This window comes from Carcharodon carcharias, chromosome 3 (genome assembly GCF_017639515.1).
Source record: "Carcharodon carcharias isolate sCarCar2 chromosome 3, sCarCar2.pri, whole genome shotgun sequence".
In the NCBI taxonomy this organism is placed as follows: domain Eukaryota; kingdom Metazoa; phylum Chordata; class Chondrichthyes; order Lamniformes; family Lamnidae; genus Carcharodon; species Carcharodon carcharias.
Window position 1 is genome coordinate 133,223,394 of NC_054469.1, and position 16,192 is coordinate 133,239,585.

Below are 16,192 nucleotides of genomic sequence, written 5' to 3' on the forward strand. Positions count from 1 at the left end.
TGGTTCCCCTTTATCTATCCTGCATGTTACCTCCTCAAAGAATTCTAATAAATTTGTCAGGCCTTCATGAAGCCATGCTGACTATGCTTGATTAGATTATGCATTTCTAAATGCTCTGCTATTACATCCTTTATAATAGACTCTAACATTTTCCCAATGACAGATGTTAAAAACTGGCCTATGTGTGGCTATCTGTCCCTTCTAGGCTGCAACTGCTTCCAACTGAGCTCAAACTGCTTTCAACTGAACTCAAACTACCCTTCTATCTCTGTGGGGCCTCCAGTTGCTAAGCAACGGCACAGTTTTACTAACCTTGTTTTAACTTTCCTAAAACGCTACCCCCCCACTTGAAAACACAGCTCTCCATTTCAAGGGCCATAAAACCTATTAGGAGTGCAACTATACAAACAGTGCTTTAGACCTGCTATCTCCAATCAAAAATGATACTCGATCCCAGATTTCACCTTTTAACCAGCAAACAAAAAAATATATAAATTGAACTTAAACTTAAAGATATACCTTATTCCAAACACAAATATAACTTAAGACCATAAGACATAGGAGCAGAAATTAGGCCATTCGGCCCATCAAGGCTGCTCTGCCATTCAATCATGGCTGATAGGTTTCTCAACCCCATTCTCCCGCTTTCTCCCTGAAACCTTTGATCCCCTTACCAATCAAGAACCTATCTATCTCAGTCTTAAATACACTCAATGACCTGGCCTCCACAACCTTCTGTGGCAATGAATTCCATAGATTCACCACTCTCTGGCTAAAGAAGTTTCTCCTCAATTCTGTTCTAAAAGGTCTTTCCTTTACTCTGAGGCTGTGCCCTCGGGTCCTAGTCTCTCCTACTATTGAAAACATCTTCCCCATGTCCACTCTATCCAGGCCTTACAGCATTTTGCAAGTTTCAAACAGATCCCCCCTCATCCTTCTAAACTCCATCAAGTATAGACCTCAAACGTTCCTCATATGTTAAGCCTTACATTCCTGGGGTCATTCTCGTGAACTTCCTCTGGACCCTCTCCAGGGCCAGCACATCCTTCCTGAGATACGGGACCCAAAATGGCTTACAATATTCTAATTATGGTCTGACCAGAGCTTTATAAAGCCTCAGCAGCACAACCCTGGGTTAATATTCTAGTCCTCTTGAAATAAATGCCAACATTGCATTTGCCTTCCTAACTACCGACTCAACCTGCAAGTTAACCTTAAGAGAATCCTGGACTAGGGCTCCCAACTCCCTTTGCACTCCAGATTTCTGAATTCTCTCCCCATTTAGAAAATAGTCTATGCCTCTATTCTTCCAACCAAATTGCATGACCTCACACTTCCCCATGTTGTATTCCATCTGCCACTTCTTTGCCCATTCTCCTAACCTGTCTAAATCCTTCTGCAGCCTCCCCGCCTCCTCAATACTACCTGTCCCTCCACCTATCTTTGTATCATCTGCAAACTTAGCCAGAATGCCCTCAGTTCCTTCATCTAGATCATTAATGTATAAAGTGAAAAGCTGTGGTCCCAACACTGACCCCTGTGGAACTCCACTAGTCACTGGCCGCCATCCTGAGAAGGACCCCCTTATCCCCACTCTCTGTCTCCTGCCAGACAGCCAATCTTCTATCCATGCTAGTACCTTGCCTCTAACACCATGGGCTCTTATCTTGCTGAGCAGCCTCCTGTGCGGCACCTTGTCAGAGGCCTTCTGGAAGTCCAAGTAGATAACATCCATTGGCTCTCCTTTGTCTAACCTACTCGTTACCTCCTTAAAGAATTCTAACAGATTTATCAGGCATGACCTCCCCTTGATGAAACCATGCTGACTTTGCCCTAATTTACCATGCACTTCCAAGTATTCTGAAATCTAATCCTTAATAATGGACTCTAAAATCTTACCAACGACCGAGGTCAGGCTAATTGGCCTGTAATTTCCTGTATTTTGCCTCACTCCCTTCTTAAACAGGGCGGTTACATTAGCGATTTTCCAGTCCTCTGGGACCCTCCCTGACTCCAGTGATTCCTGAAAGATCACCACTAACGCCTCCACTATCTCTTCAGCTATCTCCTTCAGAACTCTGGGGTGTAATCCATCTGGTCCAGGTGATTTTTCCATCTTCAGACCTTCCAGTTTTCCTAGCACCTTCTCCATGGTAATGGCCACCATACTCACCTCTGCCCCCCGACTCTCTTGAACTTTGGGGATGTTACTCGTGTCTTCCACCGTGAAGACTGATGCAAAGTACCTATTTAGTTCCTCTGCCATTTCATTGTCCCCCACTACTACTTCTCCAGCGTCATTTTCTAGTGGCCCAATGTCCACTTTTGCGTCTCTCTTACCCTTTATATATCTAAAAAAACTCTTGCAATCTTCTTTTATATTACTGGCTAGTTTACCCTCATATTTAATCTTCTCCCTCCTTATTTCTTTTTTAGTTGTCCTCTGTTGGTCTTTGCGGGCTTCCCAATGCCCTGGTTTCCCATTGCTCTTTGCCGCATTGTATGCTTTCTCTTTAGCTTTTATGCTGTCCCTGACTTCCCTTGTCAGCCATGGTTGCCTCATCCTCCCTTTACTAAGCTTCTCCTTCCTAGGGATGAATTTTTGCTGTGTCTCCCAAATCACTCCCAGAAACTCCTGCCATTGCTGTTCAACTGTCTTTCCTGCTAGGTTCATCTCCCAGTCAATTCTGGCCAGTTCATCCCTCATGTCACTGTAGCTGCCTTTATTCAACTGTAATACCGTTACATCTGATTTCAGCTTTTTCCTCTCAAATTGCAGGGTAAATTCTATCATGTTATGGTCACTTCCTCCTAAGTGTTCCTTCACCTTAAGCTCCCTTATCAAATCTGCCTCACTACACATCACTAAATCTAGAATTGCCTGTTCCCTAGTGGGCTCCACCACAAGCTGCTCCAAAAAGCCATCTCGTAGACATTCCACAAATTCCTTTTCTTGGGATCCACTACCAACCTGATTTTCCCAGTCTACCTGCATATTGAAATCCCCCATGATCACTGTAACCTTGCCTTTCTTACAAGCCTTTTCTATCTCCTGGTGTAACTTGTGCCCCCCATCCTGACTACTATTCGGAGGACTGTACATAACTCACATTATGGTTTTTTTACCTTTGCGGTTCCTCAACTCTAACCACACAGATTCTACATCATCTGACCCAACGTCGTTTTTTGCTATTGATTTAATTTCATTTCTCACTAACAAAGCAACCCCACCCCCTCTGCCAACCTGCCTATCTTTTCGATAGGATGTATATCCATGGATATTTAGCTCCCAGTCCTGATCCCCTTGCAGCCATGTCTCCGTGATGCCCACCACATCATACCTGCCAATTTCAATCTGCACCACAAGCTCATTTACCTTATTTCATATTCTGCATGCATTCAGATACAACACCTTCAGTCCTGTATTTCCCTTACCCCTCCTCATTGTCATCCTTTTATCTGATGTGCTTGAAGTTAGATTCCTAGCCCTTTTCAAACACTCTGTCTCCTGGGCTCTCCTTTATTTTCAGTTTTTTCATAATTTTCCATGAAGTTTAATCCACCCCCTGACATGCTAACCTGCTGCTTTGTTTCTCATTAGTCATACTTCTTGGAGTTTTACCCTTCCCTCCCCCCCCCAACCCCCGCCCCACTTTCTAGTCTAAACTTAATTGAAATATTTCTATTTCCTAACATTTTCTTTCTCTTTTTCGCTTTCTCTTAATCCAATTTTTCTTTCCACCTCTTTATTTCTCTTTTTCTACCTGATTTAACTTTAATCACACTATTTCCTTCTCCTTCTTTCCACACTTTCTGTCTCAGTCCTTAAAGCTCATTGGTTAAGGAGAGAGACTGCTGGCCCTGTCATTTACGAATGGCCGAAATGCCCCATTGCCCTCATATTGCAATTATCAGCTCACACTTTCAGCAATTTTTGAGTGAACGGGCAGAAAAAATCCAAGTGGTTTCTGCACAACAAGTTCTGGCCAATAAAATAAAAGCAAAATACTGCAGATGCAGGAAATCTGAAACAAAAACAGAAAATGCTGGAAAAACTCAGCAGATCTGACAACATCTGTGGAGAGCATTTTTATTTCAAATTCTAGCCATTATCTTTCTCCTCATTGTTAGGGGCAGGAATTTGGCACTGCGATGCTAGGATGGTTCACTTCAAGTGTGTGTTTATTTGACAGTGACACTTGTGGACGAGGAAATTAACATTCAGTTGGCTAAATTTCTAAGTTGGACACCTGGTATTGTGCAATGAGATGGGAGTAATTAATGATCTCATAGTGAAAGTACCCCTAGGTAGCAGTGACCATACTATGATTGAATTTTACGTTCAGCTTGAGGGAGAGAGGAGTGGGTCTGAGACTAAGTTTTTAAACTTAAATAAGGGCAATTATGAGGGCATGAATGCTGAGCAGGCTAAAGTGAATTGGTAAATTAGGTTAAGGGATAGGCCAATAGATATGCAGAGCTAATATTTAAGGGGATATTTCAGAATTCACAGAATAGTTACATCCCATTGAGTAAGAAAAAGTCCAATGGACAGACACACCATCTGTGGTTAACTAGAAAAATTAAAGGTAGCAACAAATCTATAGAAAAAGCATATAATTGTGCAAAGACAGGTGGCAGGTTAGAAGATTGGACAGAATATAAGGAACAGCAAAGAATGACTAAAAGACTAATACGGAAGGAAAAATTAGAGGATGAGAGAAAGCTAGCCAGAAATATAAAAACAGGTAGTAAGAGTTTTTGTAAATATTTTAAAAGGAGAAGAGTTAACAAAGTGAGTGTTGGACTTATAAAAAGTGAGTCTGGAGAATTGATAATGGAAGACAAGGAGATGGCAGTTGAATTAAACCAGTATTTTGCATCAGTTTTCACTATAGAGGATACAAGTAACATCCCAGAAGCAGCAATAAGCCAGGAAATGGTATTAGGAAAGAAAGTCAGGGAAATTACAGTCACTAGAGAAGTGGTACTGAGTAAATTGTTGTGGGCTGACAAGAGCACTGGTCCTGATGGACTTCTTGCAAGGGTCTTAAAAGAAGTGTCTAGTGAAATAGTTGATGCATTGGTTTTAATTTTCCATAAACTCCCTAGATTTGGGGAAGGTCCCATTAGATTGGAAGATAGTAAACATAACTCAATTGTTCAAAAAGATAGGGGGGAAGAAAGTGAGAACCTACAGGCCAGTTAGCTTAACATCTGGCATAGGGAAAATGTTAGAAGCTATTTTAAAGAAGCTATAGCAGGGCACTTAGATAAGCTCAAGGTCATCAGGCAGAGCCAACATGGTTTTGTGAAAGGGAAATCATACTTAACCAATTCCCCAATCTTTGAGGAAGTAACATGTGCTGTGCATAAAGGGGAACCGGTGGATGTACTGTACTTAGATTTCCAGTAGGGGAAAATGTGAAATTGTCCATTTTGGAAGGAAGAATAAAAAAGAAGCATATTATCTAAATACTGAGAGATAGCCAAGCTCTGAGGTACAGAGGGATCTGGGTGCATGAATCACAAAAGATTAGAATGCAAGTACAGCAAGTAATTAGGAAAGCTAATAGAATGTTATCATTTATTGCGAGGGGAATTGAATACAACAGTAGGGATATTATGCTTCAGTTGTACAGGGTATTAGTGAGACCATGTTTGGAGTACTATGTACAGTATTAGTCACCTTATTTAAAGAAGGATGTAAATACGTTGGAAGCAGTTCAGAGAAGATTTACCAGACGGATGTCCCAACATCACCATGCGTCATTTAGATTTTCAGTTCGGCAGGCATGCAGCCAAGCCAGCTGCACTCCCGCTGAACTGTCAAAGGCCTATTAAGGCCATTTAACTATCAATCAAACTAATAAATTGAGCTGCCCATCCAACCTTAAGGTTGGCAGGCAGGTGAAGAGCCCAGGCAGCCTTCGCATTTTTCATGGAACCTCATCCATGGGCAGGATGAGGTTTCATGAAGAGTTTAGAAATTAAATAAATGTTTTCATTAATGTTCATTGACGTGTACCAACTTATGTGACACTGTCACATGAGGGGACATTACTTAAAATTTTTTCTTTTCTTTATTAAAATTTTGGGAACTTAAACTAATCTCCCCGAGGTGCACGAAAGAGCACAGACCCCAACTCAGGGAACCCCATCCCCCTGCCCGCACAGAGAGCATTCAGTGCTTCCGGGAGCACGTTACGCTCGGTGGGCCTTAATTGGCCCGCCCACATAAAATGGCGGCACAGACCCAATCGGGGGTGCTGATGGGGCCTGCACTCACCCCCGCCTGCCCCCGCACAACCCCCCCGATGGGGGAAAGTTCTCCCCCAGGTATTACGGTTTAGAAATAAGGGTCGTCCATTTAAATCGGAAATAAGGTGAAATTTTTTCACTTAAAGGGTCATGAATCTTTGGAACTCTCTTCCTGAAAAGGTGGTGGAAGCAGCTTCTTTGAATATTTTTAAGGCAGAGGCGGATAGATTCTTAGTAGTTTATCGGGGGTAGGTGGGATGTAGATTTCAGTTTACTATCAGATCAGCCATGGTCTTATTAAATGACGGAGCAGGCTCAAGGGGCTGAATGGCATGTGCCTGCTCCTGGTTCATATGTTCTTTTGAAAACTTACTCCTTCCTAGGTACTCTCTGCATAACCTCTGCAATTGTCATATGTTAGAATATGTAATAATCAAAAAATTGAACCTGTTCTTTAAGAAAGTTAATTATGATTAATTTATAATCTTAATGTATATAAAATATGTGTGTATATATATTCAGTTCAGTTCAGGTGAGAACTCCTTGAGGTTTCCAGTTCTGTAGCTTTTAATATACAGCTTTATAACATTGGTCAATTGATTTGTTTATTTGATCTAAATTAATACAATGAGGTGATCGATCTGTTTAAGTTGAAAGAGCCAGAAATCCTCTATGCTGTTGGTGGATCCTTCATGGTAGTGCATGCAAGAGGCATGGCAAGTGGCAGAAATGGAGGCTTTCTAACGAAATGACTGCTTCTTCGAACTGGAGCAGGAACTTGGAGTAGGTGGCACCTTCTTCTGCCCCAAACCTTGCCCAGAGACAGAAGAGAAAGCAAAGCTAAGGGGAAGGAATTCCCAAGTTAGGAATTTTTGATCCTTGGCTTATAGCTGCCTGACAATATCAAGGGATGCATTGGGGCCTCAACAAGAGTCTTAACATCAATGCCCTGACAATTTATAAGTTTGGTTAGATAGGCCATCTTAAACAGTGGTGAGGGAAAAACCTCTAGTACATGGAGTGACCCAACCATCAGCCCACAAGCCTGGGACACATATCCTGTTTCCTGCAGGCATAGTCCAAGATGCACAAACATGGCAAGGCTACTCACTGTTGCCATGTGAATCAGTTGACTTCATCTTTGCCCTGCCTACTTCTACAGGGTCAAAATCTAATGTCAGTGCTGCCTATTCTGATGCCCTTACTTCAGCAGGATGTGGCCAACAATTTTAAACATTATTGTGCTTTCCTAAAGTGCCATGATTACAATTTATTCCCCAAAACAGGCATCTACACTGCCCAGTGACAGAAAAGCTGATTTGTGGCTTAAAACATGTTATTTGTCTAAGGATTCAGGCCAGCCATGTTCTGTAGTACAGTACATGCTTCATCAAATGATGGACATTTTATGGATCAGCAGGGTTTAGACTAGATAACCTTATTTTGGGCTTTAGCGTGAAATAGATAGGATGCTTGACTGGAGTTGGGTTTAATAATTTGTTTCTCTTTTCAAATTTTAAAGAAGGAACGCTTTCCAGAAGTTTCATTTTTGCAGCTTCTTGCTTTGAACAAGCCAGAGTGGCCGTACATTGTCATAGGAACAGTCGCTGCCATTGTAGCTGGTGCTGTCATACCAGTATTTGCTATGGTCTTTTCCAGGATTATTGGAGTGAGTTATTTTTATCTCATTGGTTAAATACAGAAATTTAAAATCATAAGTCTAATCTATATATTGTTACAATTTACATTGGGAAATGACAATTACTCATTCTGTTTAAGTGTCAGCCTTGGCCCAATGGTGGCACTCTTGCCTCTGAGTCTGAAGGCTGCGGGTTTAAATCCCACTCCAGAGACATGAACTTACATCTGAGCTGACTCTTCGGTGCTGCACAGTTGAAGGTGCCTTCTGTGAAATGAGACTTTAAACTGAGGCACTGCCTATCTGCTCAGGTGGATGTAAATTATTCCATTGTATTATTTTAATGGAGAACAGAGGTGTTCTCCCTGCCAAATGTTGACCCCACTACCAAAACCAAAAAAAAAATGTTTTGGTTGTTATCAGATTGCCGTCTCTGGGATCTATCTGTGTGAAAATCGACTGCCTGATTTATAACAGTGACCATGCTACAGAAAAATATTTAACTAGCTGCAAAGTGCTTTGGGATGTCCTGATGTCATGAAAGTTTTTTTATAGATGTACGTCTTTCTTTTTCATTTCAGATCGGTTTTTGCGACCATAGACCCTGAATTAAAACAAAAGAGGACTGCTAATCTTTGATTGACTTTCCTGGCTCTAGGTGCTGTTTACTTTGTGAGTTACAGTCTACAGGTAAGTGGTTAGGAAGAGCTGAATCCCCTACCCACCAAAATAAAATTATAAAAACATTAACAGATTGAACTTTTACTTTGAATGCTAGGTTAACTTTTTAGGGAATCATGATCAAAAAACACTCATGTTAATCTGATACATTAATTTAATAATCAGTTTTTCTTTTCAAATCCTCAAGGGATGCATGTTCGGAAAGTCTGGGGAAACCCTTACTATGAGGTTACGTGGATTATCTTTTAAAGCCACACTGTGTCAAGTGGGTCACTTTTCTAAGTTGCTGTGAGAATATCAGCTGTCAGGACTGAAGTGCCTTGTGCAATGAGAAGTGCAATTCTGTGAATTACACTTCTATGACCATCTCAGTCAGAGGGCGGAAAACAGATTTTATCCTTATCTGAAACTGGCGGGAGGAAAATTCAAACGTCCCAGGTTATTTATCTGCCCTGGAACTGCTAGGAGCTGAGGGCTCCTGATTTTAACGGACTCAATTGAGCCAATGTAGGGAGGGAATTCTGGAACTTGGGGACGATGCAGCCAAAGGCTGAGCCACCATTGGTGGAGAGATTAAAATTGGGAATGAGCAAGAAGCCAGAATTTGTAGAGCACAGATATCTTGGAGTATTGTAGGGCTGGAGGAGGTAACAGAGATACGGAGACATGAGGACATGGATGGATTTGAAAACCAGGAGGTGTTCCTCAACTGGGAGCCAGTGCAGGTCACCAAGCATGGGGTTGAAGGATGAACAAGACTTTGTGTGAGTTAGGAAATAGGCAGCAGAGTTTTAGAAGACCTCAAATTAATGAAGGCTAAAACATGGGAGACTGGTCAGAATTGTGTTGGAATAGCCTGGAGGTAACAAAGGCATGGAGAGGGTTTCAGTAGCAGATCAACTGATGCATAGTTGGAGTCAGGTGACATTACAGAGATGGGAGTAGGCAGTGTTAGCGATTGCACAAATATGTTGTTGGAAGCTCAACTAAGGGCCTGGTGTAATACAAAGGTTAAAAACAATCTGGTTCAGTCACAGACAGTCGGCAGGGAGACGGGTGAAGTCAGTAGTTAGGGAATAGATTTTGTTGCTTGGACTTTTGGTCTTCCCAATATTTAGTTGGAGGAAATTTCTGCACACCCAACAATGGGTGTCTATAATGCAGTCTGACAATTTGGAGATGGTGAAGGGTTAAAAGAAGTAATGATGGAGTATAGCTGGATGTTGTCAGCACACATGGGAAACCTGATATTGTGTTTGTGGATGAGATCGCCAAGGGGCAGAATGTGGATGAGAAACAGGAGGGAGCCAAGGATAGATCCTAGGGAATATCAGAGTTAATGGTGCAGGAGTGGGAAGACCAGCTATTACAGGAGATTCTCTGACTATCACTGCATAGATAAGAATGGGACCAGATGAGTGCAGTCACACACAGCTGGATGACAGTGGAGAGGTGATGGAGAAGGATCGTGTGGTCAACCATGTTAAAGGCTGCTTGAGAAGGGTGATGAGGGATAGTGTACCATGGTCACAGTCACATAGAATGTCATTTTCCGTACTGCAGCGGGGCAGAAACCTGATTGGAGACATTCAAACATGGGGTTCCAGGAAAGATGACAGACGTTTGTGAGGTGGCAGCATGTGCAAGTAGAAAAGTAATTTTGAGATGGAGTGGCAGTTTACAAGGATAGAGGGGTCAAGGTTTGATTTTTTGAGGAGGGAGTGATGATGGCAGATTGGGAGAGAGAACCCTTAGTGACATCAGCTAACACAGGGGCCAGCATTTGGAGTTGGGTGATCAGCAGTTTAGGTCAGCAGTAAAGTCGAGGGAGCAGGAGGTGGGTCTCATGGAAAAGATGAGCTCAGAGAGGGCATGAGGAGAAATAAGAGAGAAACTAGAGAAAGATGCAAATTCAGGTCTAGAGCAGGGGAATCTTAGAGGAAGTTTTGACTGATGGGCTAGAGGAAGGGAAGGAAGTGCCAGAGGCAGCTGAATTGGCTGGTCTCGATCTTAATGACAAAGAAATCCACAGCTCCTTGTATTGGTCGTTGAAAGTGAGGATGAAGAAAACAGGTTTATAAACAGAAAGCCCCAAGGGTAGGATTTTACTCAGACTCTGAAAGTTAACCAAGTTGTACTGATTCAATGGAGTGTGCCTAATCTCAACTGTTGCTCTGTATGTTCACTTGCTGTCTGAGAAATTAAACACTTTGATGTTTCTTTCTGGCTTCGACCTACTGAACTTACTGTTGTTTTGTGAAGCACAGATGAGGGCATGTGTAATAAATAGAATGGCCATTTTATATGTCAAGGAGCACACATTGCTATACACCTGGGTTACTCTTCCACATAAGTGGATATTAAGCATCGGCACATAATGTTATACTCCTGACAGCCAAAGAAAGAGGAAACCAGAGCCAGTCATTACTTTGAATAAATTTATTCACAGAGTGAAACATCTTTCCTGACTTCACTCTAACCCTGTGTCAGTAAATGTCTTTTTGGAAGGTTACTTCAGTACATATAATCAATGGCCTCCACCTGTATGTACTTAACCTCACTTGATACGATTAACACATAAGGCACAGGATCGATTTACAGAAAGAATAAACAACCCTGAACCTCAGGCAGACCCACATGTGTACTAACTATTAAAGATGCTTTAAACAATGCTTACCCTGAACTGCAGGACAAAAAGTCGGAGACAAGCCATGCCCTAAAAGCAAACTCCCTAAAAGAGCCCCCCAAAAAACGGGTCTTTTTAAAAAAAATCATCTTGTCCCATTGGAGCAAGCAAGACTATTGGGAAAGGTGATTAATCGTCAATGGACTCGATTACCTTTCCCATGTAATGGCTTATGACTTTCTGAGTTGGAAGCAGTTCCCCTGAGGGCTTCTAAGTTGGAATAGACAGAATTCCTGGGATAGCTTGCCAACTCGCTTCAGGCATGTTCCCTTGGCATAGGGTACGTACAGAAGATCTGCCCGCTAAAAAATGAATGGAGGTTAGAAACTGGAATTACAGTGGAACCCCAAATTCTAACTGTACGCAAACAATCAGCTTGTTCTCTACCCTGGTCCCAGACTGGAATAGCAGGGTCCCTAATACCACAACGTTTTATTATGTCATATTGTTTAGTGGTTTGAATCTGATTGCCAGTATATTTATTTTGACACTAGGAGATCGGTTGGTTTGATGATCACAAGAATGCTGTTGGTGTATTAATAACTGGTCTGGCTACAGATGCAACACAGGTTAAAGGGGTAAGTGCACTGTAACATTCCTATTTCGTTCATGGAAGCAATGCGTCCAGTTACAACCTGTGGTGCCATGTTACTGTACAAGATGCTGAAGAGAGCAGTACATATTCTTTAACAGTAAATTTCCATAATCTAATGCATTTTTCATTGTAAAAGAAAAGAAAAGATTATAACTTCTCTGTAATATCAGTGGCACTCCAAAGAACTGACAGCAAGAGATGTTTATAGCATTTCTCTGGGGTCTCTGTCAAAGTTACAGCAAGGAATCAGTTGTGACCCCTAGAGGGACATCCTATACCTTAATCTTTTAAAGCAGTTCCTTTGGAGTAATTGTAAATGTAAGCATAATGGGTTAGATTTCGAAACTGCTCTTTGATGGACAGTTTTGTAGGACCAAATAGGCTTTTGTGCCACAATCCTCCAAGCAAAAATATTCATTAGAATTCTTCTTGAGAAAACCTGCCAGTCACCATTTCCACTCACAAATAAACTCATGGTTGCTGTTGCAATGCAACATTTATTAAGACATCTTGTAGCACCAGTGATAGCCACATACCCCAAGGTGCTACTTGCAGGTGTGAGAATAATTCAGATAGTCCCAACCAAGTCTAAGAAATCCTGTAACAATATTAAATTCAGGGTGACCCTCAAAGTATCTATTAAAATAGCAGTCACCACTTACAGCTTTAATGTCTCCTCCTGGAACCTTGAAGCATCTCCTTGATTGATCCGCTTTTCAGAATGTTCTGTAAGATATGTCAGACTTCCTGCAACATCTTGCAGATACATGTAATAAATTCTGCCACTTCTCCTGGCCAATATTTGTCCTTCTCTAAAAGCCTAAAAGCAGATTATCAAATCATTATCAAATTGTTATTTGTGGGAGTTTGCAGTGCGCAATTTGGCTGCTCTACTTCCTGTATTACAATAGTGACTACACTTCAGGAGTATTTCATTGGCAGTAAGAATGTTTTGGTATGTCCTGAGATTATGAAAACACTAGTACCAATGTCTCCATCATCCCAACCACATTGTATTGATCCTGCTACCAGTACCTGCACATGAGATCAAAACTCCCAAATCAATTAATCCCCTTTCTTCTACATTCATTTTTACTTTTTATCCACTTATTTTATTTTTATTTTTATTCATTTATCCATAGTTTTATCCCCTTTTTTATCCCATTTTTTATCCTTTTTTTCCTCACCACTGCCCCCTCCCCCACCCCATCCCCTAAAGGGCCATCTGTCACTTGTTCCATGTTGTTCTTTCATACAATGTTACCCTTGTTCTGCTATTATCACATTCTGCTTTCTTACCTTTATACCACTATTAGCACCTTTTTTTGCACTAACCACTACCATTAACAATCCTTTTGTCCTTTAGTTCATGAAATCTTTTTCAATCCCTCCTTTGTCCCCACCTATCGCTGGCCTTCTATCCAGCTCCACCTGCCCCACCCCCTTAAACAGTATAAATTTTATCACATTTCCACTTCTCTTCAGCTCTGAAGACGGGTCATACGGACTCAAAACATTAACTTTGTTTTTCTCCCTCCACAGATGATGTCAGACCTGCTGAGTTTTTCCAGCATTTTCTGTTTCTCCCAAATCATTGTTCTTTTGAAGACTGGCCCCTGCAACCTGAGTCCCTAGGTTTATCACCTGAGGCTGGTCAATTCTTCACCTTTGTGGAAGAACAACATTCCTATCCCCTTTCACTCGCAGGTCCTCAAGTTCACTAGTGCTCAGTATTTCAACCTTTAATAATTCTTTAACTCACAAAATATTTCCTCATGAGTGAGTGTCTCTGGTCTGGTGCTGAAACATGTTAGAGGTCATGACAGAGTTGGTGTAGATGGGGCAGGAGTTGCGCTGTTTCAAGCACCAAGCTGCTGTACTGGCATGTTTTCCTCTTCATCCAACACACCCCCTATGATGAGAAAAACTCAGAAACATCTTTATCTCTGTGGAAAAACATATACATTTTTGATGAGATAGTAGCTGATTCGCTAACAAGTTAAATACTTTAACGCTCCACATGATGTTGAAGTGATGTTCTCCAATTGCCCTGATGTTACCAAACTGCTGTTACCACTTTATTTTCTATTTCTTCATCCCCCTCAGAAGCCAGTGTGCCCTCCATCCTGCCTGCTGTCCTCTCACCACCGCACCACCAACCACCATGAGTTGCAAAGCTTTCTTCACATTCAAACTGTAGAAAGTGGATGATCCTCTTCTTTCTCCAAATCCTCTTTTTTGTCCCTGAATGTGTGCAAGATGTTTTCCTTTGTGTGAAGTGAACACCGTGATGACTCTGGTGAAAACAGAATTACACTTCTTTTCACCCAGGTATATACATTGTTACAGGCCTTATAAATTCTCACACAGGTTTGGAATTAACATGATGCATTATTGTTTATTGATTAGGTCACTTTCCTGCCACTCAGGTAATGACAAGAGAGCGAAGAGAGAGAGAAACTTGTTCACATAGCGTGGCTTCAAGTGGCACTAGACAGAATTACCAATTCCCCTGGGGCAGACAGCACTGTGCGCCTCTACCTGTGCCAAGCATTCAATGCTCTTCAATGATATCAATGAGAAATGCCCCGCAGGCAATGCAGGTAGTGGCTTGCTGCGCTGCCTACCCCTGGGGAATCAACATAATTCTACACTGCAATGCAAATCCCCTGAAGATCTTATCTTTATCACTCTTACAGGATGTGCATGTAGAACATACTTCACTTAGCTTGGGTGACCAATGAATTTTATCCTGCACTGTGTGGTAGTTCAGGAGGTGTTGGAATTTCAACCCACTGCCCCTGCTATTTCCCTGCATAATGTTTGAAATACCTTCCGAAGGAACATCTTATTCACTGTCACCAGGAGTTCCTCTCTTCACTTTATTTCTACAAATGGACTATTAACTGAGCTGTAAACAAATCTGGAAACCCATTCTGTGGTTGATTCCACCCCCTCAGCCCCACCCGTGCCAGAGGCTGCCTCTTCCTGATTCATTTTGCACTGTTCTGCTGCTCCCTGCAAAAATAAGCTTCCACTTAATCCACTGCTGTGGTTTAAACACAATACAAACCAACAGGTCATTTCAGCTCGCTGATGGTAAACCAATGGGCATTGGATTCTTCCCTGTGAACCTATCCCTACCATTGACAGATACTTCAGGAGACTTACATCAGTTAACAGCCTGAAGTCCAGCCCCGATATCAACCCACTATTCAAATGAAAATCCAGCCAATTATTGACAAAGTTCTAAATATAAAAACAAAAAAACTGCGGATGCTGGAAATCCAAAACAAAAACAGAATTACCTGGAAAAACTCAGCAGGTCTGGCAGCATCGGCAGAGAAGAAAAGAGTTGACGTTTCGAGTCCTCATGACCCTTCGACAGAACTTGAGTTCGAGTCCAAGAAAGAGTTGAAATATAAGCTTATATTTCAACTCTTTTTTGGACTCGAACTCAAGTTCTGTCGAAGGGTCATGAGGACTCGAAACGTCAACTCTTTTCTTCTCCGCCGATGCTGCCAGACCTGCTGAGTTTTTCCATTGACAAAGTTCTGTTGAGCACAAACATAAGATAAATTCAGTGATCCTTTTGCCTCAGTGGGGAGATTCCGTTAAAAAAATGCAGGTTTGGTTACTGGGACTAGAGTTTTGTAGCCCTGTCCCTTACCTGCATTCTTTACAAATGTATTTCCCCACTGGGTGAACAGGAATGTAATGTTAACTCTTTCATGTAATATTAACTCCCAAGCTGTGCCAAACAACAACTTCTATATTCTTCTTCTTCAGTTCTCTGCCCAAAATCAGTTCTGACCACAGTACCACGACCTCTGCCCCTGATAGGGCAAGGAGACAGCTCCCAAATCATCCCCATCTGGAACAGAGATCGAATGGCATGCTATTGGCACCAATCTGGTCCACATCAGCCAACTTAGCCAACCAGCTGTATTGCACTCAAAACCCTTGCTTTTTAATGAGCCCAAGAAGCAACATGCATATTTGATTATTTATTTTTTCTGTGAATTAGTTCAACAGCTTATTTGCTGCTCGATTTAAAAGACAGAAGTTATCTCTTAAATGTTGTGTTTAATCAATGATTGTTTTTTCCCCTCCAGGCCACTTGAACACGACTAGGTTTGATGGCAATGAATGTTTGCACCTTGGGAGCTACTATTGTCCTCTCATTCATTTTTGGCTGGCAGTTAACTTTTGTTGTCCTGATCTGTATCCCATTTCTTATTGGCGCCAAAGTTATTGCTATGAAATCAATATTAGGGTATGCATTTAAGGACAATAAATCTCTCGAAGCATCTGGAAAGGTGAGAACTTA

The 16,192-nt window shown here is 41.7% G+C and overlaps 1 protein-coding gene across 1 annotated transcript in view; it reads left to right on the forward strand.

Moving 5' to 3' along the window:
* The window catches only part of LOC121276042 (ATP-dependent translocase ABCB1-like), a 102,893-nt gene that overhangs the window by 62,294 nt on the left and 24,407 nt on the right, over positions 1-16,192 (forward strand). Inside the window, 6 exon segments of the mRNA XM_041183988.1 lie at positions 2,437-2,500; positions 7,784-7,929; positions 8,485-8,590; positions 8,769-8,846; positions 11,762-11,845; positions 15,978-16,181. Of these exon segments, the coding sequence (XP_041039922.1) occupies positions 2,437-2,500; positions 7,784-7,929; positions 8,485-8,590; positions 8,769-8,846; positions 11,762-11,845; positions 15,978-16,181 (682 nt within the window).